The sequence below is a fragment of the Gorilla gorilla genome, chromosome 6, assembly GCF_029281585.2.
Source record: "Gorilla gorilla gorilla isolate KB3781 chromosome 6, NHGRI_mGorGor1-v2.1_pri, whole genome shotgun sequence".
NCBI lineage: Eukaryota > Metazoa > Chordata > Mammalia > Primates > Hominidae > Gorilla > Gorilla gorilla.
The window spans coordinates 56,396,572-56,423,935 of NC_073230.2; the positions used below are offsets into that span (position 1 = coordinate 56,396,572).

Sequence of the window (27,364 nt, forward strand, 5' to 3'; positions counted from 1 at the left end):
TGTGTGTGTACCTTTAAACCGGGGGGATAAACTTATTCTACCTTTCAAAGAAGATAAGGCCAGGCGTGGTTGCTCATGCGTGTAATCCCAGCACTCAGACTCCATCTCAAAACAAAACAAAACAAAACAAAAACAAAAACAAAGAAGAAGGTAAAAACGTATTGCTAATCCATATGTAAGAAACAAATCAGCATGAGAGCATCGTAATCTTTCTAAAACAATGTCAAGCTGTCATGGAGTGTATGCTCCCTGAAGCTGTCTTTGGATTCAGTTTCTTTGGTTTTGGTCACAGGCTCAGGGCCTTCTCCTAAGAAACACATAGCCCATGTTTAAGAGCTAACAAGACCAGCAGACAGGAGCCTGCGACGTTCCTGTTAACACACAGAAACAATTCAGATATTCAGGATCCAGTCACTTGATGAAAGGGCAGGTGGTAAACTGGGGGTTAACCTTCCTATAAAGTATGGCCAGTGGCAGTAGAGAATCCAGCAGTTTGGAAGCAAATGAATTTAAAATACTATCTGGAAAGCAAATCAAATCAGGACCACTGAGCTGTTCTTTCTTGACTCTCATTGACCTACTTTCACGGTTTACAGACTGCTGATAATATAAAGGAAATTAAATGCCTGCAGTGAGAAGGTTCTTGATCTGGCAAAGACCCCTTACAGTGCTCCAAACATTTTATTTAATTTCCAAAATTTCTTGATCTGTTATGTCATTAAATAAAGGGGGAGAAACAGCTAGTCAGCATGCATCATGATAAAAGCCACTTGAAGCTCACTTTTCTGTCCCACCCAGGACTAAAAAATGTCTTGCCTTTCCAAGTGGTGCTGAAGCGTAAAGCATACAGTTATGACTTTCACTGCTAGGTTGAGATAACTGAAATGCAAGTGCATGGAAACTGTAAAATGGATGTGAGCATTTTCTAATAATATCAATATGATTGACAGTGATTTTGGTTAAGGAGATGTTGGTTAGCATCTCACAGAGATAGATTAGAAGATTTATATAGATGAGCTCACTTCTTCTAGGTCAGTCAGAATGAGCTCTGGTTTAGATAATAAGCTCTTGCCTTGCTGAAAGGCTTTATTATCATATGACCTCCTTTTGTATGCAAATCTGCACAAGACTGTACCCACTTAGTGCTTCCATCTGGATTATAAGAAGACACCATGGAAAATGGGTCCTGTTCACTTAAACTGAGTTGTCAGGTTGGTCTTCGTAGATCCTTATTTGCCCCCAAAATTCACATAAAGAAATTTAGCTATTCACAGAGCAGCAGGTATTTAAGCTACTGAAATAGAGCATGGGAAATCACAGTACAGTTTGACTTAACATGTCTTTAAAATGCTATTTGAGTACTGACCTCTACTGTGGTTTAGCACACTCTGGATCTTCTCCACAAACATTCTACCGAACTACTTATAGTGATAGACACATCACTGCTTAATAAAATCTAAAGAATTAATAGATATGCTGTGTGCAAAAGTTGAGTGAGGTGAGTTCCACTAACTGCAAAGCAAATGCAACCATTTTAATTGTAGGGCACACAGAAGATACCCTGCTCTGAAGGTGGAAGTAAAGGTTCTTCATTTGTTTTCATTATGAAGTCATGCCCTTAGTTTAAAAATATAATCTAAGTAATTAAAAATTAGGCAGCTGTCATTGAACTGGATGATGGGTTGCTTTGAAGGCAGAAAGACCTTTTCCATTGTTGAATCCCTGTGTTCGCAGAGTGCTGTATTTCCTGTTTTGAAGTTGAAGGATACTGAGTAGAAAAAAACGAGTGTGGGCCTTGGGCAGTGCAGAGGCTGGAAGGGTGCTGGGGTCGTTGGACAATGCAAAGAATATCTGAATATGTATTCCATATCTTTATATGTTTTAGAACATTTAAAATATATATTATATGGCTTTACATTGTTAAGGAGCTCATTGAGATTGGGGAGTAGTTGGTAGGAGACCATCCAAACACATTCTATCAGAACTTATATAAAACCTTTTTTAAACATGAACATTTGTGCTAGGTGATTAATTAATTAATGTGTGGAGATTACCAACAAGTTTTAAAATATCAACTTAAACATTGAGTATATAATACTCATAAATCACAAATATATGGGTTGATGAACTTTTATAGTATTAGCATACATGTAACTATCATCAGGAGAGAGACCTTTGGCAGACCCCCAAGAAACTCCTTTCATGACCCTATCTAAACCAAAGATAAACACTGTTCTGGCTTTTATTAGCATAGGTTAGTTTTACTTGTTTGTGAACTTTATATAAATGAGATCATACAGTTTATATTTTTACATGAGCGATTTTTTCCTATAAAATCATATTTGTAAAATGCTTCCATATTGTCACATGTTGCAATAGTTTTATTGTCATTAATAATGACAGATATTTGTTAGGAACAATCCCCGATATGCATATGAATGAAATTGCCTCCATAGAGCATGTGTGTGTTTAGCTTTTGTAAATACTGGTAGTGTTTTGGTTAACTAAGAAATAATTCACATACTATCAAACTTATAATTTTTTGAATGTAACAATTCAGTGATTTTTACCATATTCATAAAGCCATATGATGATTTCCACTAACTCTAGAACATTTTCATTACTTTGAAAAGAAACCCTATACCAATTAACAATCATTCTCCATTGCGTCCCCCCATTGTCAACCATTAATTTACTTTCTATCTCCATGGATTTGAGTATCCTGGAAATTCCATATAAATAGGTTCATACAATAACTTCCTTTTATCTCAAATTCTTTTCCTGTTTTATCATAAAAGGGTATTGAATTTTGTCAAATTCTTTTTCTGAGTTTAATGAGATGTGTGGTTTTTGCACTTTATTCCATTAACATGGTATAGGTGATTGGTAGAATCAACAAATAATTAATTTTATATATTAAACTAACTTTGCATTCCTGGAATAAATTACACTTGAGCATAGTGCCTACTTCTCTTTATATGGGCTGGATTTGATTTACTTGTATTCTGTTGAGGATTTTTAAACATCTATTTATAAGAAATAATGTTATATAGTTTTCTGTCATGTCTTTAGTTGTGGTATCAGGGTGATACTGACCTTATGTAATTAGTTTGGGAATTTTTTTTCTCTTCTACTTTTTGAAACAGTCTAGAAGCATTAGTATTAATCCATTTTTAAATATTTGGTAGAACTCACCAGTGAAACCATTTGGTACTGGGCTTTTATTTATGAAAAGGTTTTTTGGCATTGTTTTTATTGTTTTTATTATTATTATTACTAATTCAGTATCTTTACTTGTGGATCTGTTTAGATTTTCTTTTTCTCATTTGGTCACTTTCAGTATTTTCTGTCTTTCTAGGAATTTGTCCGTGTTATCTAAATTTCTTAGGATTTTGGCATACGAATATTTAGACTATTAAAACATTTTCCATTTCTTTAAGATTGGTAGAAATGTTTTATTTCTTATTTTAGTAATTTTAATATTCTTGTTCCCTTTTGTTGGTCATTGTAGCTATGAGTTTGTAGATTTGATTGACCTTAAAGAATCAAGTTTTGATTCTGATTATTTTATTATTTCTTCTCTATTTTATTTATTTCTGCTCAAATCATTATTTTTTTATTCTGTTTTCTTTAGGTTTAGTTTGCTTTAGTTTTTCTAATTTCTTAATGTAAATGGCTAGGTTATTGTTCTGACATCTACCTTTTTAAAAAATAATACAGATATTACAGCTATATCTTCTCTTTATGCACCTTTTTAGCTGAATACCATGTTTTGATATGTTGTGTTTTTGTTTTCATTCATCTCAAAGTATTTTTTAATTTTCCTTTTGATTTCTTCTTTGACCCATTGGTTATGAAATAGTATGTTGTTTAATTTCTACACATTTGGAATTTCCCAAAGATTGCTTCTGTATTGATTTTTAATTTTAGTCCATTGTAGTCAAAGAACATACTTTGTATGATTTCAGTCCTTTTCACTTACTGAGTTTTTTTGTTTGCTTGTTTGTTTGTTTGTTTTTTGATGGAGTGTTGCTGTTTCACCCAGGCTGGAGTACAGTGGCATGATCTCGGCTCATTGCAACCTCCACCTCTCACGTTCTAGTGATTCTCCTGCCTCAGCCTTCCAAGTAGCTGGGAATACAGGCATCTGCCACCATGGCCAGCTAATTTTTGCATTTTTGGTAGAGAGTGTTTTTCACCATATCGGGCAGGCTGGTCTTGAACTCCTAACCTAAAATGGTCTGCTCACCTTGGTCTCCCAAAGTGCTAGAATTACAGGCTTGCGCTACTGCACCCAGCTAATAAGTCTTTTTGCTTGTTTGTTTGTTTTTTTAATAGCCAAACACTTGTTCTATTCTGGAGAATTGCTTCTATATACATTTGAGAAGAATGTTCATTCTGCTCTTTTTGGATGGAGAGTTCTAAGTCTCTATAGTCTCTTAGGTCTAGTTATCTTGTTGTATTGTTCCAATCTCCTATATTTTTGTTAATCTTCTAGCATAGTTATTCTATTAAATATTGAATATAGTGTATTGAACTTGTTCTATTGTTGAATTGTCTATTTCTCCCTTTAATGCTGTCAGCATTTGCTTTGTGTGTTGTGCAGCTCTGTTCTTAATTTCATATGTTTTTATGATTAGTCTATCTTCCTAAGGAATTGACCCTTTTATTGTTATAAGATGTTTTTCTTTGTTTTTAGTAACAATATTTTCTTCAAGTCTATTTTGTTATATATTAGTAGAGTCACCTCAGCTCTCTTTTGGATACTGATTTCATTGTATATCTTTTTGCATCCTCTTTTTTTTTTTTTTTTTTTTTGAGATGGAGTCTCGCTCTGTCACCCAGGCTGGAGTGCAGTGGCGCAATCTTGGCTCACTGCAAGCTCTGCCTCCCAGGTTTACGCCATTCTCCTGCCTCAGCCTCCCAAGTAGCTGGGACTACAGGCGGCTGCCACCACGCCTGGCCAATTTTTTGTTTTTTAGTAGAGATGGGGTTTCACCATGTTAGCCAGGGTGGTCTTGATCTCCTGACCTCGTGATCCACCCACCTCGGCCTCCCAAAGTGCTGGGATTACAGGTGTGAGCCACCGCACCCGGCTGTATCCTTTTACTTTCAAACTATTTGTGACTTTGATTCTAAAGTGTATATTTTATAGACAGCATACAGTTGGATAATTAAAAAAAAATCCAGTCTGCCAATCTATGAATTTGTTAAATGGTAGAATTAATTGATAATTATGTGGTAATTACATTAAATGTAAATGAGCTAAATAATCTAATTATTGAGATGGTAAAATTGGTTTCCACCATTTTACTATTTGTTTTCTATGTTTCCTCTATATTTTTCATTCCTCTGTTCTTCTATTACTGCCATCTTTTGTGCTACATAAGTATTTTCTAACATACCACTTTAAGTCCTTATTGTGTTTTTTTGCTATATATATTTTTGAGTTATTTTCTTAGCAGTTTTCCTGGGGATTGCAACTAACATCTTGAGTTAAAATTCTCTAATTTAGATTAATACCAACTTAATTTCAATAGTTTATAAAATTGTGTTTCTACATAGCTCCTCTCCCATTTATGCTATTATTATTACAAATTACATTTTTAGAGATTGTGTGCTCATCAGTGTTGATTTTTAAATTATTCTATTATGGAAATGCATTTAACTAAAACAGAAAAAGGAATTACAAGAAACATGTACATTTATCTTGTCATTTATATTTCTTTATATGGTAATCTTAACCAGTGCTTTTTGTTTTATTTCATTATGTGGATTCATGTTGCTGTTAGTACTTTTCATTTCAGCTTAATGACTTCATTTAGTAATTTTGAGGCAGTTCCACTGTCAACAAACTCTCTCAGTTTTTGTTGAGCTGTGAATATCTTAATTTCTCATTAAATTTTAAAAGATAGTCATTTCTTCTTTATTTCTTCTTTACTATAGAATTCTAGGCTAGCTTTTTTTTTTTTTCTTTTAACCTTTCGACACTTTGTGTATGCCATCCTATTGTGTTCTGGCCTCTGTGATGTCTGTTAAGAAAGCAGCTATTAACCTTCCTGGAGATTCTTTGTACACTATGAGTCACTTCTCTCATTGCCATCATGATTCTCCCTTTGTCTGAAGTCTTTGACAGTTTGATTATGATTTGTCTAGGTATAGATTATTTTGTATATATTATACACATAAGGATCTCATTCCTGAATATATACAACATTATTATTTTCTTTCAATCTTTATAACTTTCTTTTTCTTGCCTTATTGCACTGGCCAGCACTGGCATTATAATGTTGAATAGAAGAGGTGGTAATGGGGACCTTACTTTTGTTTCTGATATGAAAGGGAAAACTTTAAATATTTTATGATTAACATAGGCTGGGTGCAGTGGTTCATGTCTGTAATCTCAGCACTGTGGGAGGCCGAGGTGGATGGATCACTTAAGGTTAGGAGTTCAACACCAGCCTGCCCAACGTGGCAAAACCCCATCTCTACTAAAAATACCAAAAAATTAGCTGGGCCTGGTGGCACACGCATGTAATCCCAGCTAATCGGGAGGCTGAGGCATGAGAATCACTTGAATCCTGGAGGCAGAATTTGCAGTGAGCTGAGATCGTGCCAATGCATTCCAGCCTGGGTGATGGAGTGAAACTTTGTCTCAAATAAAATAAAATAAATATTTTATTATTAACAGAAATATATAGCTTTTATGGACTTGGCATACATTTTAAAATCAGATTAAGAAAGTTCTTTTATATTTTCCTTTCTAGCTCAATTTTTGACTTTTATTTATTTATTTTTGTAAAGAATGTATTTAGAGACAGGGTCTTGCTCTGTCACGCAGGCTGGAGTACAGCAGCATGATCATAGCTCACCACAGCCTCAAACATCTGGGCTCAAGTAATCTTTCTGCTTCAGCTTTCTAGTAGGCGGGACTATATGCCCAGCTATTTTTATAAGCAATAATTTTAACATTTTACTATTTTTTCTCACCTTTTCTTTATACTCTTAGTATATTGTGTGACATTAAATAATTTTTAAATTTTATTTAAAAATATTGAATTCATGGATAAAGTTGACTTGGTCAAAATTTAATACCCCTTTTATATATCACTTGATTTAATTGGGTAATAGTTACTAGAATTTTGTGATGATTATTATATGAAATTATCTTGTGAATTTTACTTATTGTAACACATTTGCCAGGTTTAATTGTCAAGGAATAATGGCCTCAGTAAGTAACTTGAAAATTGTTTCCAGCCTGTTTTCCAGAATAGTGTATGATCCATGTAATTTTTACATAGATGTTTCAAAGAATGCCCTAATGAAAGCATTTGAGTCTAAATTTATCAAAACAATTTTAATTAATTATTCAATTTCGTTTTACATGTAGAAATTTTTAGGCTTTCTATTTCTTCCTTTTCTTGGTATATTATGTTTTAAGGGATTTTTCTATTCCATCTAAATTATTCCATTTCTATGCAGAAATTTGGTGCATAATATACTAAAATTTTATTTTTAATATCTAAAGTGATGTTAGTATTCCTGATACTGGTATTTTGTATCAAATTATATAAATGTTACTATTCATTACTATGTTTAAAGTACTGTTACTGTCTTAATTTTGCTTATTATAACTTTCCAGTTCTAAAATTTTTATTTGATTTTTTAAACAGATTTCAATTTTCTAGTATAATTCACCTCTTTTTCCTGTTTTTTGTTCATTTATTAATTAAACTATGTTAAAGTCTAAGTCTGATAACTCCAATATCTGTATCACTTGTGGGTTTATTTTTATTTTATTTGTTTTTTATATTATTATTATTTTTTTTAGTGGTATTCCTGGTGTATTCATTTTCTAGGACTACTGTAAAAATATACCACTGTCTGGGTGCAGTGGCTTATGCCTGTAATCCCAGTGCTCTGGGAGGTTAAAATGGGAGGATCATTTGAGGCTAGGAGTTTGAGACCAGCCTGGGCAACATAGCGAGACTCCATCTCCACAAAATAGAAACAAAACAAAACAAAACAAAACAACAACAGCAACAACAAAACATTTAATTAGCCAGGCCTGATGGTGCATATATGTAGTCTGAGCTACTTGGGAGGCTGAGGTGGGAGGATTGCTGGAGCCCAGGAGTTCGAGGCTGCAGTAAGCTATGATTGTACCACAGCACTCCAAGCTCAGCTACAGAGTGAGACTCCATCTCAAAGCAACAACAACAAGAACAACAACAAAACACAAACTTAGTGGCTTAAACCAGGAAAATTTATTCTCTCATGGTTCTAGAGGCTTGAACTCTGAGATCAAGCTGTTGCCATTAGTTCCTTCTGATTGCTGTGGGGGAGGGATCTGCTACAGCCCTGTCTCCTTGGCTTATAAAGGACCATCTTCTCTCTGTGTGTTTGTATAGTCTTCCCTCTATATATGTGTCTGTGTCCACATTTTCCTTTTTTTAAGGACATTAGTCATACCAGATTAGAGCCCACCATAGTAGCCTCATTTGAATTTGATTTTCTCTGTGACATTTTATCTCCAAATAAGGTCATATTCCAAGGCATGGGGAGTTAGGACTCCAATATTATTATTATTATTGCTATTATTTTGGATGGGACACGATTCAACTCATAACAACTGATAAAGTTTGATTAAATGAAAACATTTAGAGTCTCTGGATGATTCTGTTTTACTTCAAAGAGAATTCTCTTTAGCTTTGATATGGAATTAGAATAGATAAAATTATCACAGAAAATGGGATGATCTTACTAAATACATTTTTTAAAGGGCTTGTCTATTTTTACATTTCTGGAGGCTTCACTGTTCAATGGCCCTGACTGAAAGCCACATTTATTTGCCAGAGTCCCGACACCTGAATGTCTGCTTAATGACAGTTTCTGTTGTCCCAGCTGGTTATTCCAGGTTTGTTATAAATTTGATAGGTTTAGTTACTTTTTAGATTCTTAGATTTGTGTCTTGATTTCCCTCTTCAATTATAGACCTGCATTATTCATACATTAATGAACATCTCAAGCATGAGACACCTAGAGTTACAGGGTTTTTCTTACTTTCTTCCCCCTGGGATATTGGCCTCTCAAGTCCTGTCTGCTCTGGTAGCCCTGAATCTCAATTTTTATCTCTTCCAAAGACTAATAACAGCTTTGCTTAGCTCCTCTGCCTTTTAGCAGTCACTTTCTCCACAACATCATTACTTCTTCTTCCTCATTTTATATGTGTGACTAATATTTCGAGGAAAAACAAACAAAACACATGTCTCCTCTCAGTGAGTTTCTTCTTTTTGGGATTTGAATCTTCAATTCCTAGTCTTTAAATAGATTTTTCTGCATTTTATCCAGCTGTTCCATTATTTTATGGGCTATTGAAAACAACTCCCATTTTAGCATCAATTTTGATAATAAAGCAGAAGGATAATATAGCACATGGATGGTATATTTGAAGCCACAGGTAATATATACATTAACATTTATAAATATTCCCCTATCCAGAAAATACTTGAAACTTGAGTTTCCAGTAGACATTTTTGTTTTGCATAACACATTTTATGGTACATACTTAGATTTAACATTTATTCATTGTCTATCTGAACCATAAACTTAAGTGGATATTTTGTATTTTTTTCTGGCAGTCTTGCTCTCTTTAGAAGAATGCATAAACAATAATACACCAGAATAATTATGGTACAAAAGCTGATTGGAGCACTACGGAAAGATTCTAACTAAAAATTATACATGGATATTTTTATTATTTAATTATAAGGGAATGGTTTTTTAAAAGTTGATACTCTAAAGACTTAAAGGTTAAAATTTTATGACATAAGTGTGGAAACTTTCATGATAAATGTGCTAGCTGAATTTGAAAGATAGGAGAATATGGATGTAATAGAAACTAATGTAAAGGAAATTAAGTACCCAGTAGATCTTAAATTCTGTTTTCTCATATTTATCACATACAACAGAATTAAAAGTGCAGAATATTAAATTAGCACTGCCAGTGATAAACTTGAGAAATTGTTCTACTGTGTAGATTAGAAGCCATTGACATGATGAGTAAGAGAATGGTATACAATGTAGAGGATGGAGAGATACATTTAAAATTTATAGCTTTTCCTGTGGGTCAGAGATGTGGAACATGAAAAAATGAAACAAAAACTCTACTGAAAAAGGTACTGAGTTGTGGCTTTTGGTACAACATTTAAAGCGCTTGCAAGTTGTCACTTTCATTTTCACAACAGGAAAATACCTTAAAAACTAAAAATTATGAACTCTTCTTAGATCCCTCAGAGATTTGAGGTCAGAAAGCAAACTGCTACCCCAGTACTAGAGAGACAGTCAGGGGACCCCCTGCACCCGTAGGTTCATATCCATGGATTCAACTAACTGTACCACAAAATATTCAGAAAAAAAGGGATGATTCTGCCGGTACTGAACATGTACAGACTTTTCCTGTTGTTAGTATTCCCTAAAAAATACAGCATAACCACCGTTTATATAGCATTTACATTGCATTAGGTATTATAAGTCATCCAGAAATGATTTAAAGTATTTGGGAAGATGTATGTAGGTTATAAGCAAATACTACACTATTTTATATAAAGGACTTGAGCATCCATGGATTTTTAGTATCCAAGGGGAGTCCTCGACCCACCCCCCATGGATATAGAGAAACGACTGTACTAGAAGGAAGCCCAGGACTGTGAATCAGGAGACCCAGAAGCAGAAGTCACCATATGAGGCCAGGATCAGTAGGAACACATCCACTATGATCAAAAAGTGATGTAGGCTCAGTGTGGACTAACCTGGAAGTAGCCTTGGGGGCTCCTCACTGGTGAGTATTACCTACAGGAACCCTACCAGATTCTCAGTGTAAAGACCGGAAAAATTCTTTCGTGCTTTCAGCAGGAGTTAATTATATGGAATTATGCCCAGACCTCTGTAAGCATTAGAAAGACCAGCCCAAAGGGGAAACTGCTTTTCCAGAGCCTAACTGACCTGGGAAAAGGGAAATGCCCAGCTCAGGCTCTAGAAGACTGAGACATGATTGTGGGAATATAGAACTCTTCCCCTCAACCAACTCCTCACCACCACATCAGTGGTGCTCCTGTGTAATAACCAGGGACTAAGAGAACTACAAGCCTCAGACTCTATTTAAGATGGAATCTCTAGGGAAACCCAAAGACAACTGGGTATAAACACAAGGACACTAGAACTAACACCACTGAGACAGCCACCAGTAAGCACAATATAACTTCTAGTCAGATAAACTCAAACCTCACACTAAAAGCCCAAATAACAGCTTAACAATAAAGAAATAGACATCATCCAAACTATGCTGTCAAACCACAATGGAATTAAACTAGAAATAAAAAATAGAAGGATAGCTTTAGAAATCCCCAAATATTTGGACATTAAATAACCTATTTCTGGGTAACACACACGTTAAAGGAATCAGAAAAGAAATTACAAAAATTAAGCTTCAATGAAAATGAAATTTAAACCTATCACAGTTTGTGGAATACAGGAAAAGTTGTGCTTAAAGGAAAATTCATGGAATTTGATGCATCTGTTAGAAAAGATTAGAGACCTAAAATAGATAATCTAAGCTTATATGTTACTAAACTAGAGGGAGAGGAGCAAATTAAATTGAAAGTAAGTAGAAGAAAAGAAATGATAAAAATTAGTGGAGAAATCAATGAAATTATAAAAAGGAAAATAATAAAGAAAAATGAAACTAAAAGCTGAAATCAATGAATTAAAAGATGAAATAAAATTGATAAACTCCTAGTGAGATTATCCATGAAAAAAAGAAAATACAAATTACTAATATCAAAAACCAAAGATGTTATCCTTACTAATCTCATGAACATTAAAATATTAATAAGGAAATATTTTGAGCAACTCTATGCCCACATCTTTGATAACTTACTTGAAATGGGCCAATTCCCTGAAGACACAATTTACCCAAACACATACAAGGAGAAATAGACAATCCAAATAGGTATATATCATTGAAAGAAATTGAATCAATAACTAATGACCATAAAAGCAAAAGCACTAGACTTAGGTGATCTCACTGGTGAATTCTATCATTTAAGAAAGAAATGATATCAATTTACTACAATGTCTTTTAGAAAATAGATACAGAACAAATATGGTTAACTGTTTTTATGAGGCCAGCATTACCATAATACTGAAACCAGACAAGGGCATTACAAGAAAGGAAAACTATAGCCTAGTACCTCTTATGAATATACACGCAAAAATTTTCAACAAAGTATCAAATTGAGTCTAACAATGTACGAAAAGAATTATATACTATGACAAAGAAGGACTTATTCCAGATAGGCAAGGTTCGTTCAATTTTTGAAAATCAGTTAATATAATCCATTACAACAATAGAATAAAAGGAAAAAATAGTTTGATCCTATTAACAGATGCATATCAACATTTTTCACAGAAGCCAACACTTATTCATGATACTAACTCTCAGCAAACTAGGAACAGAAAGGACATTCCTCAACTTGATAAAGAACACTGTAATAAACCTTCAAGTAATATACTAAATCATGAAGCTAGATACCTTTCTCCTAAGTTTGGGAGCAAGACAAGGATGTCCTCTCGCTCCATTCTTACCTCAATACTCTGCCAGCAAGCAGTCCTACATAATGCAATAAGATCAGAAAAGGGAGTTAAAATCACACAGATTGTGAAGGAATAAATAAAACTGTTATTGCTTGTAGATGACATGATTATATATGTAGAAACTCCCAAAGAATTGTCAAAAAAATACTCCTAGAACTAATAAACATTTATATCAAGGTTTCAGGATACAATGTTAATATAGAAAAGTCATGGTTCCCTATATATCTACAATGAATAATTGGAATTTGAAATTTTAAAAACATATCATTTACATTAACAATCCCCAAAATGAAATACTTAGCTATAAATCTAACAAATTATGTGAGGAAAACTACAAAATCCTAATGAAATAAATAGAAAAAGCTCTAAATAAATAGATATTCCATGTTTTGGGGTAGAAAAACTTAACATCAACAAGATATTGGTTCTTCCCAACCTGAATGTTAGGTTTAACACAACCCCAATCAAAATCCCAGTGTTACTTTGTGGATACTAACAAACTGATTTTCAAGTTTATGTGGAAAGACAAAAGATCCATGATAGGCAACACAGTATGGAAGAAGAACAAAGTTTGAAGACTGACATTACCTGACTTTAAGATTTACTATAAAAGCACAGTAATTCCCAGAGATAGCCCCACATCAATACAGTCAACTGATATATGACAAAAGAACAAAAGCAACCATGTGGGCAAATAATCATCTTTGCAACAAATGGTGCCAGAACAAATGGACATCCACATGCCAGACAATGAATCTGGGCACTTAACTTATACCTGTGACAAAAATTAACTCCAAGTGGATCTATGACCTGATTGTAAAATACAAATTATAAAAGTTCTAGAAAATAACATAGGATAAAATCTAGGTGACCTTGGATGTGACAATGTCTTTTTAGAGACAATATCAAAAGCATGATCCATAAAAGAAAATGTTGGTAAGTTTGACTTCATTAAAGTACATTTCTGCTCCTGCAAAAGACACTGTTAAGAGATTAAAAAGTCAATCCATAGACTAGGAAAAAATTTTGCAGACCCATGTCTCATAAAAGACTTGTATATGAAATACATAAAGAATCCTTAAAATTAAACAATAAGAAAACATACAGTTAAAACATGGGTGAAAGATATGAACAGATGTATCACCAAAGAAGACAGATGCAAATAAGTTCATAAGATGCTCAACATCATATGTCATTGGAAAATTGCAAATAAAAGCAACAATGCAATGCATCTATATACTTAATAGAATGAGTAAAATACAAAACACTGACAATACCAAATGTTGACAACAGTGTAGAGCAATAGGAACTCTCATTTGCTGCTGATGGGAATTCAAAATGGTACAACCACTTTGGCAGACAGTTTGGCAGAATCTTATAAAACTAAATATAGTCTTCCCACCTGATTCAGCAATACATATTAATAAAAAAACAGTTTGATTATGTATGTAAGCACAGGAGTTTCACACAAAAAATAAGACTCAAGGAGCTGCCCAGATGATTGAGGCTTATGTACCATATGAGGCTAAACAAAGCAAAAGGGATTTGGGGATTCTGGGCAGGGGAGGCCAGCTATGGGAAGGTGAGGGGAGGAAATGTATGGTGGACTAGGATTGTCTCATTATGCAAATAAGAGTCTCTCCAGTTCAGAGTTTTCTGGGAAAGTAGCTCTCTTTCTGGTAGGGAGACATCTTTACAAATGAAAATTTCCTTTGTAAATGTGAATTTCCTTTTCAAAAGAAGACATTTATACTGAATTTTTAGGCAGTTAAGGAGAGATAAAGAGCTTTTCCTGTGTCCTCTGGTTCTCAGTTGCCTTTAGCTCAAAATAATCCATATGCCAAAGAGGCCTATTTTGGGGTGACTTCTTGTATTCTTCACGTCTCATGAAATGAACCTATTATTGTGAAACGAACTAATTGTTTTAAATAAACTGCAGTGGACTTGTTATTGATGAGCCACATTTTAAAAATGGGTTGGTGCCAGTTTGGGAAACTGCTGTTCTCAGCCTGTGCTGCTTCTCTCTGCAGAGACGCCGTGGACCTGTCTTCTGCTGGCGCGGCAGGCGTGCTCATTGGCTACTGTCCCCAGCAGGATGCCCTGGACGAGCTTCTGACTGGTTGGGAACATCTCTATTATTACTGTAGCTTACGCGGGATTCCAAGGCAGTGCATCCCTGAGGTAAATCTCCCTGGGGTCTTCTAGATAAAGGGACCCATTGAGGAATGCTTGGTGACCACCTCTGGCTCCAAGGCAGCTCTCTCACCCTATGAGGAGAAGGAACTGTAGTATCAGATAAACTTACCTGCAAGAGATTTTCTAATATGATTATACTGAAGAAAACAGTAAATATATTTGCCTTATTTTACATTATATATTTAAAATGTGTCTGTGTGAGGCAGTCATGTGGTCGGAGTTAAAGCATAAATACATCATTTATAACTTTGTATCCCCCTTGCTCCTTTCTTCCTCTCTAAATGCCTTTTACATTTATTGAACTACTAACTTGTATTCAGGAAGAAATATCACAAACTCTGTATTTTCAGGGCTTGTGAAAGAGTGGGCACAAATTATGTGTGGAATCTGGGGGATTGTTGGAAGGAATGACTTCCTGATGAGTGGGCGGACAGATTCCTCCTGCCAGGGGATTCCTTCTGCCAGGGGATTCCTTTCTGGGTGGTCTTAGGGGAATGAAGGAGTGGCAGAAACTGCAGACCCCCACCTCCATCACTGCCTGTGACAGGAGAGAGGCAGGTGGAGCAGTGAGAGAGCAAAAGACAGCTGCCACTTCTGTGTGAGTAGAGGTCAGCGAAGCAGAGCGGACAGCCTTGATTGACAGCTCAGGATGTTGTACCGTGAGCCACCAAAATTGCAGTTACTTAAGCACATTTTTACCTTTTCTGCACCTCATTATAGAAAGTCTGGGGTGCGTGCTCCTCAGATTTCTGGATTCTGAACTAGAAGCAGAAATAAGTGGCTTATATGATGCGTTTGCAATTAGATTCTGCGGGAGAGGGAACATTCTAGGACTCACAGGAGACAAAACTAATAGCCTTCGCCTTCACTGGTCCATGAACATTCATTCTCTGTTCTGTTTTTATAATGCTTCAGCATTTGTTTCTTATTTATGCTTTCTAACTTTAAGTGAAACTAAACAGAATGTCTGCACCTCATTGTAAGGACTCTGGTCCCTTTTCCCATCTCCCATCTTAATAAAGCAAAGATAACTGACCACCCCACAGAGACCTGCTGGTTGTAGTTAAACAGTTATTGGCATCCGTGGCTAATTGTTGGCTCAATTTTTAATCGGTGTTTATCTCTGTCAGCTCCTCTTTGTTAGTTTTTGATGAAAGAGGCGGGTGCTTGGCAAAGGCTTTAAGCTGGCACTTTTGTTTTTCGAGGGAAACATGCTTATGAAAAAGCTCTCGTTAATGTAGGTTGGTGCTTTCTGTCATTCAGGGCAATTGTGTCTTGATATTCATCTGTCTTACAACTTTGTTTTTCTGAATCGTTCTACCAATAAAAGTTATTTAAATGGTAACCAATTAGGAACTGCCTTCATTTCCTTTATAAAACTGTAACTGATTTTGCAGACAGTATTGCTACTTGCTCTTGTTTCTAAGATGTCTGCACACTTTTGCATCTGTTTCCAAAGGAGTTAGCTCCTTTTCTGGAAACAAATTTTCTCTTCTATATATTTTGGGAATATTTAAGTTATAGAACAGGCATATCCATTTTGAGGTGCTTATCACAAGGTGTCCAGAAAGAATTTTTATAAAATAATGGAAAATAATAGTTTTATCTTTCAGTATTTATTCCACGTCAGGTACTGTTCTAAGTATTTTACAGCAACCATATGAAGTAGATGCTTATTCCCATTTTACAAACTGAGAAATTAGACACAGTTTAATTGAGACACAGAGACACAGGAAAACTGAGACACCAGAGAAATTAGGCCACTTGCCCATGTTCACATGGCTAGTATTTGGCAAGGTTTTACTTTGAAACCATATAAACCAGCTCCAGGGTACAAGTTCTTGACTAAGACGTTACTCTGACACTTAGTTTATTCAGGTTGTTAGTTGTATAAGATGGAATTCCTGGTGGTATTAACAGTTCAGTCTTATTTTTATAACCCTGGGATGGCCAAATAAGTGGAAACTGTGTGGGGTTAGTGCATGACTTCTCTAACATGGGGCTCCTCCTGCTGCCTGGCTTTCCATTGGTCTGGAGTTGGACTCAACAGGTGTGCCTCACCTCCAGGCTTTCAGAACTCATAGATATGGGGGTAATCTTTAGACACATCTGCTGCTCACCTTAGTTGTTTTCTTCAGGCTGCCATCTATTTTCATTGTAACATGGAGAGCCACCATTGTAAGCTCTATGATTCTAGTGGAAGACCCTCTGTGCTTGCTGGGAGGCTCCTTTGTTCAGCCTTACAGTCCCCTCTCCTCCCTCCCGGGGACCCTCAGAGCCCATGCCATGGCTGAGCCAGTCCACCTGTGCTCCACTTGCTGGTCATTTCTAAGTATGGTCAAATTGCTCACTTCCTCAACCTTTCAAAAGTTTGATGAGGTAAGAATAAGATGCCACTTCATAAAGCTTGAACTTAGGTTTGACAAGTTAACAATGATTTTCAAATTTCCCATGATTTACATTGCACAAAACTGTGCAGTGTACATATTTGAGCCTCAATTTAATTAACCTTGTAAAACATGTTATATTAAGTTATATCACTTGGTTATTACCAAATGATGCAAGAGATGAGGGCTACATAGTCTGGGATGCTAGAGAAAATGTGTCAGAATTCATCATGCTAGGTAGTTTCAATGTTAGTGTCATACCATAACAAACAACCAGTACTTCTAAATGGGAAGAGATTTAGCAAATTCTGTGTTTTAGTTTTCCCTGGTATAGAAGAGGTATGGCCCCTCATCATCTTAGTTTTGTTAATACCTGCACATTCCTACCAGGGACTATCCCTACTGTGTCTTGCTTCCCCTTATCTTCTCTAAAGACATGACTTTTATATTTAAGTTTTCTTCCATTCACACAGTCAGTTTAGCTAGAAGGAGCTAGAAGTTATAAGATAGTAGGAATGGGGACAGGAGGTCATCTTCAGAGGAAGGGCCAGGATAAACATTTCCATCTGAAATCCTTGGTTCCTTTTCCCTACTTTGCGACTCATTTTGGTCTTTAATCTCACAGAAATGTTGACCTGGCCATTATGTGTGCTAGTGGAAACACTTTGGCTTTGGAGTCCGAGAGATGTATGTGTGAATCTCAGGGCAATTTATTTTGGCTCCAGTGATGTTTATGGAAGTCCTACTATGTGCCAAACATGAGTAAACGCTGGGGATTTGCATCCCAGTGCATATCCCATTGAGATTCATCCCAAAACCAATGCATCTGCAAACGAAAGCATCCCAAAACAAATGCATCCCAGTAACTTGCCTGAAGTATGGTACAATTTCTAGAGCTTCATGAGAGAAAAATACCAAACCACAGAGAGAGATTCTGTGAACTTTTGACATTTTGGGATTTTAGGCAGTATTTTGCCAACTGAGATTGCTAAGGCATTGCTTTTGCCATTACTTTGACAGTATTGCTGAGTGCAGAAAAGACTACAGCAAAATACTTCTTATTAGGCTATTTTCAGTTATTTTCTGACAACATGACATTCAGAAAACATTGGATCAAACTAATACATTTGTTCCTGTATACTCTGGAATCTTTCCTATGGTTAACCAATCCAGAATTTGCAGGCTGCAATATTTAACCTTTTGTGAAATTGGGAAAACATGACATATGTTTCCTAACTTCATAAAAATATGCAATAATAATTTGGCAAGTTTATTCAAAATGTAACTTGCATTCTCAGGTGCATTTCTCCAGAACCAGGTACATGTATTATTATTTTTATTTCATTTGTCAGTTTATCAGTTTTCATTTATGTATGGCTAATCTTTGAATAACATGGATGAGAGTAACTAAACGTTTCTTTCTAATACATGCACACATACACACATTTTCATTCTCTTTTTCTTGTAATATTTATAGATCTAAAAATAACCAAAACAATCATTTTCACAATTTGTCATTTTTGCCAGCCTCACCACTGTTAGTACAGCAGGTCCCCAAATAACATTGTTTAGTTCAACATTGTTTCATTACAATGATGAGAAAAATAAAATTGATTTTCTGCCAGGACCACTGTCGGAGAGGAGTTTGCACGCTCTCCCCATGGCTGCATACATTTTCTCCAGGTACACTTGTTTTCTGTCGTGTCCCAAAGCTGTGTACATTAGTTTCTTTGGTGTGTCTATATTGAGCCCATGTGGGTGAGTATATGTGGGTGTGTGAGTGCACCCTGCGATGGAATGGCATGCTGTCCAGGGCTGGTTCCTGCCTTGTGCCCTGAGCTTCCAGGATGGGCTCTGACCACCCTCAACCCTGAACTGGAATAACTGGGTAAATCATGTTTTTGTTAATCTTTCACAAATATATCTGTAGCTCACATTTATTTCAGTGTTTGCTATTAGAAGTTTTTTTTATTTAGGAGTTTGGAGATGTTTTTGTGACCAGACATATGACATAGGAACTTTTATTTCTACCAATCAGCTTATGGTAAAATTGGTTTCATTAAATGTTGATTCGGTTAAAGCGGTCTCCAAGAACATACAGATGACATTAAGAAAGGACTTTTTCCTGACAGATAAAGCTTTCTAACAGGGTCTATCATGCTCTTAGTTTTCTTCTCTTTTATGGGGACATCTGCCTCCTTTTCCAGGAAGCCTCCCTGGTTTCCTTCCTTCATCTCTCATATGAGTGTTTATCTAGCACTGATTTACACTTCTTGGCCATTCTTCTGTGAGAAAAATTTGGACGAAGCTACATTACTACTTCTGCTATCTCTTTAATTCCTGAAATGCCAGGCATTTATATTTCTTCATTTATATGACCCTTCCTTTAATATTTGTGTTTGCTTGTGATGAATAAAACGTTTTGTTTTGATATTTTAAAATTCACTTAAGTGAATTTTTATTCAACTTGTGATAATTAAAATAGTTGTTCTGAATGGAGCCAGGAAAAAGGATGATTCATATAAAACATTCTGGGGAAATCGACTTTACTTTCAATAAGACCAACTACTGGCCTTGAGAAGATTTTCTTAGGAAGATAGCAGGAGATTAAATATTTCATCTTTATATATCTTTTGGGCCTTGAAATCTGCATTTCCTAGAATTATACTATTTTACCATAAGACCAGTCCTTGAGCCTCTTCATTCATTTGCAACATATTTTGAAGTTGCACAAGTAAAGCCATATAATAATTTCTGTTGAAAGATTTTACTGGGGGGCATAATGATTATCCTAATATTTGTAGAGGTTCTTAATGCTTCATTATCATTATTGTTATTATCCTAACTTTTATGTACTTGTCAAAAAGAGTATACACATTAGTTTATATTTATTCAGTTATTTGGGATGCACAATTATTAACCAATCTTTTTAGTCCTATAGAATTTTTCCCTCTTCTCCTAAATTTGAATTAAAATATGATCTTGGTCAATTTGGCTATATGATGATATCTAAAAAATGAATCTATATTAATACTTCTATGGTCATAAGAGTTAAATAAAATTGTTTGGAAAGTTTTTAAATTATGCTAAGTTGGAAACAAAAAATTGCTTGCCTTGGACCCCAGGAAGAATTAATCCAGCATAGGAGATAGAACTGGAAACAGAAAATATAGTGTGGTACAAATTACAGTGGGAAATGCTAAATAAAAGTGTTCTATAGACACATAGAATACACAGAAGAGGTGACACATATATCACACAGAAGAAGTGAAAATTATTTTTTCTGATGAGAGATATGGGCTGGGCCTTCTAGGATGTGGGACAAGCTGGCAGGGTGGAAGGCAGGGAAGAAGAAAGAAGCTGTGAACCGCAGGCTCTTGGGTACAGTCTGAACTCTCCTGTGGCTGGAGGGGTGAGGTTTGACAAATGCTGCCACCATCCTTGGGTCTTGGCAAAGTGGTTTTCAGCAGTTGCAAATAAGAAATATTTCCCATTCTCCTCCCCATCTCTAGTTACTTTATAAACCAAACTCTGAGTTTGCAAACATTAACAGTGGCTTCTCAATGTCAAAGGGATATTTCTTTCCTTGTGTTAATATTGAAAATTCCCTCCAGCCATAAAAATGAACAAAATCACATCCTTTGCAGCAGCATGGATGCAGCTGGAGGCATCATCCTAAGCAAATTAACACAGGAACACAAAACCAAATACCGTGTGTTCTCGTTTATAGGGGGGAGCTTAACATTGGGTACACATGGGCACAAACATGGCAGCAGTAGACACGTGGGAATCCAAAAGTGCGGAGGGAGGGCATGAGACAAGGGGTGAAGAACTACCTGTTGGGTTCCATGCTCACTACTTAGGTGGGATCATTAGAAGCCCAAACCTCAGTGTCACACAATATACCCATGTAGCAAACCTGCACATAGACTCCCTGAATCTAAAATAATAAAGAAAATTTTCTGCTTCGGTTGTCTTCTCCCTTTAAGTTTTGACACCGCTATTAGTTTCATTCCCATTTGTTTCCTTCTCAGTTTTCTTTTTGGCATACCCCTCTCTGCTCACCTCAACATGCATATTTATCTGGACCCCCAACCTTGAGTGTGTTTCTTGCCCACCCTGCTCCCTGAACTCTAGATGTGATTATTCTGACCATCACTTAGATGTCTCCAGCTGCAGAAAACTCCCACCTGTTCACTCTCAATTACTGCCTGTATGGTAAAGGGGGATGTTTCAGGAGATGTACTTGATTGTATGTGTGAAGGTGGGCAGGGTTAGTGGGAGGTAGAAGCAGGAATGAGGACTGAGACCAGCTGTCTGATGGGCACTTTGGTGAATGCTGGTGTGCACATGGATATGCCTCTCTTCCAGGTTGCTGGAGACCTCATCAGGCGCTTACACCTCGAAGCCCACGCGGACAAACCTGTGGCCACCTACAGTGGGGGAACCAAGCGGAAACTCTCTACAGCCCTGGCCCTGGTGGGGAAACCTGACATTCTTTTATTGGTGAGTAGAAGAATGTCAATATCTTGGAGTAATATACATATTGCATATTGATTTATAAACTGATTTTAAGGGTTTTTCTGGGAAGTAACTTCAGAACTTGCAAAGCTGGTTCTACAAACTAGTAAACTGTTTTGCCATAAGCCAGCATTTCCCAAATGTCATTTGTATTTTACAGAAATAAAACATTTATCTTTTGCTAGATTCACTTACATTTGTCAAGCTGAAAATTCTATAAAATTTTAACATTAAAACAGTGTTTTAAAAGATTATTAGAATTCATCTGTAATCTGAAAACCAATTATGTTTTCCTCTAGAATATTGCTTTTATGTCTTTTTCTGTGTGTAGATGTATGTTTATCACAGCAGTAGTGACACCTGTCATGGTGAATCTTAAAGATGGGTGTTGAGAGTGAAGGATGGATATGATGTTGAGAGTAGGGAAGAAAACTCCTGCAAGAGGGTAGAGTATATGCAATGGTCTTGAGACAGGGTGGTCTATAATCAATCTGGGAACTGCAATTAATTTGATTTGAATGAATCAAAGCATTAATTGGAGGCAACAATTGGCAAGAAATGGAGTTAATTGTCTTGCATTTCATAAAACAGCTATAACTGTTAATACAAGTCATGCCATTGAAAGAATAAATAAAGGCTATTGTTACATGCCATAAATTGGATTCTAATCAGTAGAGTGCATCTTTGGACTTCACACCAGTAGAGAGTCTGAAGGGTGTCAAAAAGTGTGGAAAACAAAACAGATTCCTTTTTTTCTATCTTTCTTCATCAAATGAATACACCCTTTTAGTGGGGTAGTAAATGGGGATTGAGAAGGTCTGTGTGGGAAGATGGTCTCATCGTTTGCTGGTTGTCTCCTGGAAACTCACCTGAATATTCTTTTTAGGTACCATAAATTTGCTTTTGCAATGTCCAAATTCCTAGACTATTGTATAGTTTCATATTCCGGAATCTGATAATAAAAACTACCATTTGCACAATCCTGAAGTTTACAAATTACATTTTATTTTCAACATGAGGCAGGATTATGTTGAGTAGTTAACAAGACGTGGGCATTCATTACTTTCTGTGGAATTTCCCTTTGCCCAGCCTCTTACAATGCATCTCCTTAGTTGAATGAAGGGGCCTCTGCTCTGTAGCCATGACCTGGCTCACTGCAGACCCTGACATGCTTTTCTTTGATACATCCTTGCTCTCAGCTTTCTGTGGATGCCCAAACCTGTGACACAGTGGTCAAGGTGGGGACTCTGGAGTCTGACTGACAAGCTTTGAATTTTGCTTCTGCAGCTGCCCAACACTTGGCCTTGTATGTTCTATGCCTGCTTCCTTCTCATCTGAAAATTGTCCTGATAATAGTGTCTGTCTCATGGAGTCATTGAAAGCAGTAAATAAAGTAAACTACATTAAGCATATAGCCCAGTGTCCAGCAGATGGTAAACCACAGTAAATATTCGTGACTATGATTATGGTTACTGTTCAGAGCAATAGGTTAAAGAGATTTGTTGCCAGGCCTTTGGAGTTCTCAACAGAGAGACTAGAAGTGACTCTCAGAGCTGACATCAAGGAGGGAATCAGGAAAACGTAAATTACACATACAACTCTCATACTGAGCATTGCATGATCACACCTTTTATTTACTTATTTTTATAACTAATACACTTATATTGCTTGATTTGCAGAAAAGACTAGATATTTATTTTCCTGTTCAGTGCTTCTCCCCCTACCCTTACTGCTTCCCATCTGTTTCTTTCTTTGGGGAAGTTTATGAACCTAAGCTCTTAAGAAATGTGTGTTTAGTACTCCCTGGCTAATAAAAGCACAGAAATACATCTTACAGTTTGGCGAGATTTCTCTAGAAGTGGTTCATATAAGGAATGCTTTGGTGTCTATTGAAGGAGAAAGCTTCAAGTTCTAAGAAATATTAATTTATTTGATGTTGCTAAATAAATGAAGCCTTTTTCTGCTATCATATGTCTTCCTAGGGGATATCATTCCGAAATTTTATGGAGGTTGAAAATTCATTTTAAAAACATCAAGGTTGGCTTACCTAGCCAGATCATGGAGGAGAACCAACCTGACATGAAAATATAGCCCAATTCCCCACCTCTCAGTTTTATGGAAGTATAATTAACTGATAAAAATGGTATATATTTAATGAATTCAACATGTGTTTTGATATACATAACTATTCTGATGTGTTGACTACAATCAAACTAATTAACATATTGATGACATCACATAATTGCCATTTTTTCCCCCTGTATGTGATGAGAACACTTAATATCTACCCTCTTAGCAAATTTCAAATGTGTAATACAGCATCATTACCTACAGTCCCTCTCTTAGTTCACTGTGCTGCTATAACAGACTGGATAATTTATAAAGAACAGAGAACAGAAATTCAAGTTTTGGAGTCTGGGAAGTCCAAGATCAAGGCACTGCCAGGTCCAGGTGTCTGCTGAGGGTGCCAACCCTGCTTCCTGAAACCTGTGCCCTCCAGAGGGGAGGAATAGGTGTCATCACAAGGCAAAAGTCAGAAGGGCAAAAAGAGGTGAATGTCCTTCATCAGGTCCTTTTATAAGGCCACTTAATCTTATAAACTCATTCACCTCCCAAAGGTCACACCTCTCAATACTGTTTCATTAGGGATTGAGTTTTAACATGAATTCTGTAGGGGACAAAACATCCAAACTATAGCAGCCCTATATGCTGTATATTAGGTCTCCAGAACTTGTTTGTCCTGTATAACTGAAATTTTCTGCCCTTTGATAAGTATCTCACCATTTCCACAGCCTGGCACCTTTCTACTCTCTCTTCTTATGTGTTCAACTTTTTAATATTTCATTAAGAAGTAGTGTTTTTCCATGCATGGCTTATTTCACTTTATGCTTGGCATAAAGTCCTCCAGATTCCCTTACGTTGTTGAAAATGGAAGGATTTCCTTATTTTTCAGGCAGAATAATATTTCATTACACACACACACACACACACACAGTGAGAGAGGAGAGAGAGAGAGACAAGGAAACAGGGAGAGAGAGAGAAAGAGAGAGAGAGAGAGAGAGACATACACATTTTCTTTTCCCATTTATACACTTAGGGATGCTTAGGTTGTTTCTATATCTTGGCTTTTGTAAATAATGTTGTCATGAATATAGCACTGCATATATCCCTTCCAGATATTGATTTTATTTCCTTTGGATACACACACAGAAGTGAGATTACTGGATCAGTGGCAGTAGTATTTTTAATTTGTAGAGGAACCTCCACACTGTTTTCCATAATGTGTGTACATTTACATTCCCACCAATTGTGTATAAGGGTTCACTTTTCTCCGAATCCTTGCCATTGCTGGTTATCTTCTGTCCTTTTAACAATAGCCATTCTAACAAGTATAAGATGATATCTCATTGTGGTTTTCATTTGCATTTCCCTGATTATTAATAATGTTGAGCGTCTTTTCATATACCCATTGGCCATTTGCATGTCTTCTTTTGAGAAAAGTCTGTTCAAGTTTTTGTCTATTTTTAATTATTATTATTTCGCTATTTAGTTTTACGAATTTTATATATAGGATGTAACCCCTTATTGGATATATGGTTGCAAATATTTTATCCCCCGCTGTAGTTTGCCTGCTTTGTTGATATTTTCCTTTCTTGTGCAGAAACTCTTTTCGTTTGAAATAGTCCCACTTTATGTTTGCTTCTATTTTATGTGCTTTTGGTGTCATATCCAAAAAAGAAACAAGCAAAACATTGCCAAGACCAATGTCAAGGAGCTTTTCTTTTTTTTTTTTCTACAAGTTTCATGGTTTCTCATCTTATGTTTAAATCTTTAATACATGTTCAGTTGATTTTTGTGTATGGTGTAAGATAAGGACCAAGTTTTAATTTTTTGTATGTAGATATTCAGTTTTCCCAAAGCCATGTATTGAAGAGACTGTCCTTTTCCCAGTTTTAATTTCAGTGTATTTGTCAAAGATTAATTGACTATATGTGTGTGGGTTTATTTCTGTACTGTATATTCTTTTCTATGAATCGATACGTCTGTTTTTATACAAGTACCATACTTTTTAAATTATAATAGCATAGTAGTATATTTTGAAAATAGGAAACGTGAGGCCTCCAGCACTGTTCTTCTTGCTTACTTTCTTTAGCTATTTGTGGTCTTTTGGGTTTTTTAAATATAAATTTCAGTATTTTGGTTTTCTATTTCAGTGAAAAAATGACAGTGGAATTGTAGGAATAGCACTGAGTCTGTAGATCGCTTTGGGTAATATGGACATTTTAAAATATTAATTCTTTCAATCCATGTACATGGATAGCTCTCCATTTATTTGTCTTCAATTTCTTTAATCAAAATATTATAGTTTTCAGTATACAGATCTTTCACTTCCTTTGTTAAAATTATTCCTAAGTATTTTATTCATTTTGATCTTATTGTAAATGAAATTGTCTAAAATTTCCTTTTCTGATAACCCATTGTTATTTTATGGAAGCACTATTGATATTTGTATGTTGATTTTGTATCATATGACTTTATTGAATTTGTTTATTAATTCTAATGGATTTTTTGGTGGAGTCTATAGTGTTTTCTGTATATTAGATCATGCTTTTGAAAAGATGATTTTACTTCTTCTTTTTTGATTTGGATGCCTTTTCTTTGTCTTGACTAATTGCTCTGATTAGGACTTCTAGTATTATGTTGAATAGAAGTGGCTAGAGTGGGCATCCTTGTCTTGTTCTTCTTAGATATGAAGTTTTTAGCTTTTCACTGTTGAATATGATGTTAGTTGTGGGCTTGTGATATATGGCCTTTTATTCTTTTCTTATTTCTGCTAACTTTGGGATTAGTTCATTTCTTTATCCAGTTTCTTCAATTGCAAAGGTAAGATATTTATTTGAAATCTTTCTTTTTTCTTAATGTTGATGACTTCTTCCTCAAATCTGCTTTTACTTCATCCCATAAGTTTTGTTTTGTTTCCATTTTCATTTGTCTCAAGATACATGTATTTTTTAAAATTTTCTTTTTAATTTCATTTTTGACCCATTGGTTGTTCAGGAACATATTGTTAATTTACACGTATTTGTGAATTTTACAGTTTTCCTCCTTATTAATTTCTAGTATCATACCATGGTGGTCTGAAATGATACTGGATATGATTTCAATTTTTTAAAATTGTTTAGACTTGTTTTGTGGCCTAATATATGGTCTCTCCTGGAGAGTATTTTATGTGTGCTGGAGAAGAATGTGTATTCTGCTATTGTTGGATGGAATGTTCTGTGTATGGCTGTTAGGTTCATTTGGTCTAAAGGGTAGTTCAAGTACATTGTTTCCTTATTGATTTTTTGACTGGTTATTCAATGTATCATTGAAAGTGGAGCCTTGAACTCTCCTATTATTATTGTACTTATGTCTTTTAATCCTTTCAGTTCTGTTAATATTTGCATTACATATATAGCACTCTAATGTTTGGTGCATATCTATTTACAATTACTCTTTTATCATTTTATGTAAATTGACCATTTTATCATTGTATTTTTCTCTTTTTGCAGTTTTTGACTTAAAGCATATTTTGTGTGACATAAATATAGATAAACATGCCCTCT

General features: G+C 35.5%; 1 protein-coding gene across 1 annotated transcript in view; it reads left to right on the plus strand.

The window, feature by feature from the left end:
- Positions 1-27,364, plus strand: part of ABCA13 (ATP binding cassette subfamily A member 13) — a 471,542-nt gene that overhangs the window by 392,528 nt on the left and 51,650 nt on the right. Inside the window, 2 exon segments of the mRNA XM_031013046.3 lie at positions 14,685-14,835; positions 21,609-21,743. Coding sequence (XP_030868906.2) covers positions 14,685-14,835; positions 21,609-21,743 — 286 coding nt within the window.